Consider the following 5,733-nt stretch of genomic DNA (forward strand, 5'->3'; position numbering starts at 1 on the left):
CATACTCTTGACTTTTGCTCAGAATTTGATCTAATGACTTGGGACATGACCTCAAGACCCCAAGTGCATCATTTTGACCTAATCCATTGGCTCAGAACATCTCTTATACAAGGAATGATCAACACTGAAATTTCAAATCATCAGTTTAGGGTTTTGAACTATCAGGGACTGAAATCAGGGATCACATTTGGGAAACCCTAAAAACCCACAAGAAGTCAATCAAAGGTTTCAATCATCTTCAAATAATCCCTATGACAATATCCAATGGAAATTGCATCTCAATTCAAGATCCACAGTCATCAATTTCATCAGGTCGACAATTAGGGTTTTTGACCTAATTCACTGAACAACTGACTTTTTAATCAGGACATGGTGCCACAACTCAAACCATGGCTCAATATCCTCTAATGCTTCAATGTGATCCATTCATATCATTCATTTGGTGAGGATAGCCTGTTTCATTTGAAATCTCCAGAAACGCGATTCGTCTGAAAAAGTCAACTGTACAAGATCACCAATGACTTTTGGGGAATTTTGGTCAACCATGACTTTTGAAGTTTTGAATCATCAATATATGATATATGAAGTCATTTGATCAAGAAAAATCAAGAAAATCAATCAAGAATCAAAAAGTCAAAGTTTGACTTTTATACTTAGAAAAATTTTCTAAGTGTTTTTCAATGGTTTTTTCCAAACTTTGGAAGGGAATAACTCAAAATTTCACCTACAAACTGAAAAAAACTTCCAACATAAAAGTTGTAGATTTTGATCCAATGAACAACTTTGACACATAATTTTTTTTCCATAAGATCAACCATTTAAGAGATATGGAGCTTCAAAGTTGGAACTTTATGAAAATTTCACTTAAAACTTCATTTTCTTCAAAGTTCATGGATCTTTTTCACCCACTTCCTTAAAGGTCTTGAAGAAACATTAAACTAGGGTTTTGAAGTGTGTAACATGAGCTTTCCAAAATGTCCAAGAGCATGAAAAAATATGGAGTGTAGCCATGGTTTTGAATTTTGACATTAGTGAACTTTTCACTTGAAATTTCATGCCATTTTCACAAAGTTATGAACCAATTTGCCAAATGATCCAAGTAATGATACATAGAGGCAATAATTGGAAGATATTTTCTGATTTGAGACAGATGGGAAAGAGATAAGAAGCATAGCCAATTTTAACCATGGTTTGGTAACTTTAACCATATGCATTTAATGGTAAGATTCCTTTCTATCCCTTAAGTGCCAAATCACCAATTCTTGATCAACTTGCAAAGGTCTGAGTTCAGATATCTTGGCCTATAAATAGAGGTCCAAACTCCATTCAAAATCACACCAAAACCTCACAAATTATAGGTTTTCTCTTTCTTTCTTGAATTTCAAGTTTTAAGTTTCAAAGAGAGGTAGAAAACTCAACCTCCAAACCCTTGAAGTTATGGCCAAAGTGATGGTTCTAGCAACTCATAAACATCATATGGGATGTGTTTGAACCACTCACACACCCTAAATCACCCTAAAACTCAGAATCATCATCTCACCTCCATATGAACATGAAATGAACCTTATGTTAGGGACCAAATAGTACTAATTTTCATATATTGTTTTTGGTCTCTTTAACCACTTTTCATTCAATAATCACACTTTTATTCGTACAATTTAATAATTTTGCAATTTTGTTAAGTTTTAGTTCATTTGAATTGTTATTTCACATGTTTGTTAGTTTTGTAGTACTTTAATTAAGTTTGAAGCTCATGGAAGCAAAGAGGAATTACTTGAAGACTTGGAATAGAAGGAAGTGCTGATGAAGCCTGTTTGCCCCGCAAACATCCTTTGCCCCGCAAACTGATTGATGCTGAACAAGTCCAGTTTTGAAGTGAAACTGATGTGGCAAAAGATTCCCTGTTTGCCCCGCAAACATTGTTTGCCCCGCAAACAGTGCGCTGCAGAATTTGTTCTTTTATTTGGTTGCCACTTGTCATGAGAAAGGTTTTATCTTTTGAAGATTAAAAGTTAGTACGAATTAGGGGTTATTTAGGGAGATAAAAAAGGGGAAATAGAACATTCTATTCTATTGTACACCACACATTGAGATTAGGGTTTTGGAGAGAAAAGTTGGCACCTTTGTTAGAGATTGATGCTCATAGCTTCTTCTTCATTGTTCTTGTTATCAACCATGGTGATGAGTAGCTAAATCCCACTTTGGCAAGATTGGAGGTAGTAGCTATTCTTGTTAACTATGTATTTCCTCTAACACTTTTGTATGAACTTCATTAGTATTGAAATGGATGAATGTTGTTGTGTTATATTTCATATTTAGATTTGATTTATGATTGAGAAATATATTTCAAGTCTTGTTCTACAACATTTTATCAAGTAGTGGATAAATGCTAGAGATAGATTTATTTGCCACTTTTCTATTTGTATCAATCAATCAAGCTTAATGTATTGATAGTTAGAGTGAGAGATCATCTAAAGATTAATATATTAACTTTCACAACCTTGTTTAGACATAAACATCATTGAGAGGATACTAGAACATTTTCATTGTTATTGAAGTTATGCATTAGTTGTTAAAGTCACATAGAAGATAGGAATAGTGAAACCAAAACCAATCTTGTCAATCTTTTATTATTGAAACAAGTTTTATTCTATTGTCTTATAGTTGTCTTAATTAGAACAAATAGCTTTTCAAAACAAAACAACTTTGTTATCTTTCGAACTTAAAATAATTGTAACTATAGAACGGCGGTAATATCACCCAATATCTGTGGATACGATTTAAAAATATTTGCCTTGAATATACTATTCAACAAATTGGCGCCGTTGCCGGGGATTGGCGTTTGATATTGCAAGCATTGCAATAGTTCATTGTTTTAAGTTTTGTTATTTTATTAATATTGCTTTTTCGTTTCACTTGGTTTGCTAGTTTTGTAGATTTTTGTGTATGCGAGAAAAAGCTTCCGAAGAGCAATTTCATTTTGATCCCGAAATTGAAAGAACACTCCGAAAGCTCAATAGCAAGACACGAAGAAGAAGGAAGTTAGCCCAAGAGAAGCGACAAAGAGAAGAGGCATCTACTTCTTCTAACAATCACATTGAAGAAGTAGTTGTAGAGACTTTTGAAGGAGACATGGCGGGTGTTGTTCCAACCGAAATGTCCGCCAATAGTCCAAGACGTACCGCCCAATTTGCACGCAATGCTCAAGGTGGAGCAAATACGGAGATGAAGACCGGAATCCTCCAACTTGTTTATGCAAATCCATTCACCGGAATGGATCATGAGGATCCTTTCGCACATCTCACCAAATTTTATGAGATTGCGGGTTCAACGGGAGTCGATGCGGCGAATGAAGAATCATTGTTCAAGAGACTATTTCCACACTCACTACTTGGGAAAGCCAAAGAATGGTATCTTGATCAATTACCAAATGTGATGACGGATTGGAATTTATTGGAAGAAAAATTTTTAGAGCGATATTTTCCTCAATCCCGATTCATGGAGGCCAAAACGGCAATCGCGGTTTTCAATCAAGGAAGCAACGAGTCCTTAAATGATGCGTGGGAAAGATTCAAATCCATGCTTAGAAAATGCAAGGGTCATGGTTTTGATGATCTCACACAAATCCACATTTTCCGAAATGGACTTCAACCGGTGCATAAGACACTTTTGGATGCTACCGCGGGTGGCTCTCTAATGTCAAAAAGCGCGGAGGATGCAATAATGATAATCGATCGTATGGCACTCAATGATCTCCAAACTCAACATGATAGGAGTCCATCACAAAGGAAGCCGGGTGTTCTCGAATTAAACACCAATGATGCTATCCTTGCTCAAAACAAGATTCTTTCTCAACAAGTTGAGTTACTCACTAAGCAAATGTCGAAGCTTCCACAACAAATGAAGGAAATTCATGGGATGCAAATGACTTCTCACGTAGCAAGTTGTGAGCTTTGTCAAGGTGACCATCCTACCGGGTTTTGTCCTCCTCCCGAGGGTGAAGAAGTGAATTATGTCAACAATCAAAATCAAGGTTATCAAAGGCAACCTCCACCTCACAATAACCCGTACCAAAGAAACAACCAAGGATTTCAACCCTCAAGATTCAACAATCAACACTATCAACATCAAAGTCCTTATCAAAGCCCAAATCCTCAAGTCCAAGGTCAACAATCTCAAGGTGGGAGCTCAAAATTGGAAGACACTCTTACACAATTCATGCAAGCATCCATGGCTAACCAAAGGAGCAATGAAGCGGCCATAAAGAATTTAGAAAATCAAGTGGGTCAACTTGCAAAGCAATTGTCCGAGCAACAACCGGGAGCATCCTTTTCCGCCAACACCCAAACCAATCCTAAGGAACATTGCAAAGCCATTGTTACAAGAAGTGGGAAGAAGGTGAATAATGGTGTGAATGAAGAGGTCATAGTGGAAGATGATGAGGAGGTAGTAGTTGGAGAGGAAGAAGTAGAAGTGATAGTTGAAAATGAGGGAGAAAAAAGTGAGGAAAAGATAGAGGAAGACTTAGTTGAAAAAGAGAGGAAAGAAGATGAAGAAAAGGAGAAAAACACTAAGAGTGTGAAGAGAAATAAAAAGAGAGATGAACGAAAGAGCGAAATCCCTTCCCAACACTTACCATACCCTCATGCCAAATCAAGGAAGGATAATGCAAGGCAATACGCTAGGTTTATGGATATTTTCAAACAACTCCAAGTGAATATCCCATTTTCCGAAGCGTTAGAACAAATGCCAAAATATGCAAAGTTCATGAAGGACATTCTCACCAAGAAAAAGAGATATTCGGAAGAGGAGACTATTTTACTTGATGCTCGTTGTAGTGCCATAATCCAAAAGACATTACCAAAGAAAGAAGCCGATCCGGGACGTGTTACCTTGCCGGTTACAATCGGAGGTCATTACATAGGTAACGGTTTGGTAGATTTGGGCTCAAGTATTAATTTAATTCCGTTATCTATCATCAAGAGATTGGGAAACATAGAGATGAAGCCAACCCGAATGACTTTGCAACTAGCCGACAAGTCTCTCACCTCTCCTTATGGAGTTGCACAAGACATGCTAGTCAAAGTGGACAAATTTTTGTTCCCGGTAGACTTTGTGGTAGTTGATATGGAAGAAGACCGTGATGTACCATTGATACTTGGAAGACCTTTCATGAAAACAGCCCGGATGATGATCGACATAGACGATGGTCTTATGAAGGTGAGAGTGCAAGATGAAGAAGTCACTTTCAATCTCTTTGAAGCAATGAAGCATCCCAAGGATAAACATGACACATTCCGAGTCGATGCCACCGAAGAGGAGATCGAGGAGGTTGCTAATCAAGTTCACATCTCTAGTCCTTTGGAAAGATCTCTTATAGGAGCTTACAATGTCTTATCCGAGATTGAAGAGAAAGAAATGGAAGCATTCTTGAATGAGTTGGAATCTTGTGGGGAGATAGACCATAATGAAGAAAAGGTAGAAGAGTTGCATGCGGAAAAGAAAGTGGAAGAATAAAAAATTGAGCTAAAGATGTTGCCACCTCATTTGAAGTATGCTTTCCTTGGTGATAACTTCACTAAGCCGGTGATCATTAGTAATTCTTTGTCTACTCAAGAGAAGACTCGCTTAATCGAGGTGTTAAAGAAGCATGAAGGTGCAATAGGGTGGGTTTTATCTGATTTGAAAGGTATTAGTCCCGCTTATTGCATGCACAAAATCATGATGGAGGAC

The 5,733-nt window shown here is 37.2% G+C and overlaps 1 protein-coding gene across 1 annotated transcript; it reads left to right on the forward strand.

Annotated features, from left to right (window-relative positions):
* The first annotated feature begins 3,498 nt into the window (after positions 1 to 3,498).
* LOC131627876 (uncharacterized) lies at positions 3,499 to 5,517 on the forward strand. Its single transcript, XM_058898737.1, has 2 exons — positions 3,499 to 3,961; positions 4,034 to 5,517. The coding sequence occupies exons 1-2, from the start codon at positions 3,499 to 3,501 to the stop codon at positions 5,515 to 5,517; spliced, it is 1,947 nt and encodes a 648-aa protein (XP_058754720.1).
* The last annotated feature ends 216 nt before the right edge of the window (positions 5,518 to 5,733 follow it).

This window comes from Vicia villosa, unplaced genomic scaffold (genome assembly GCF_029867415.1).
Source record: "Vicia villosa cultivar HV-30 ecotype Madison, WI unplaced genomic scaffold, Vvil1.0 ctg.000407F_1_1_3, whole genome shotgun sequence".
NCBI classification, from domain to species: Eukaryota; Viridiplantae; Streptophyta; class Magnoliopsida; order Fabales; family Fabaceae; genus Vicia; species Vicia villosa.

Coding starts and splice junctions, on each gene's coding strand:
- LOC131627876 (XM_058898737.1), top strand. CDS start 3,499: ATGGAGGCCAAAACGGCAATCGCGGTTTTCAATCAAGGAAGCAACGAG. Junction 3,962..4,033: donor AAGTTGTGAGCTTTGTCAAG/GTGACCATCCTA, acceptor ATCAAAATCAAG/GTTATCAAAGGCAACCTCCA.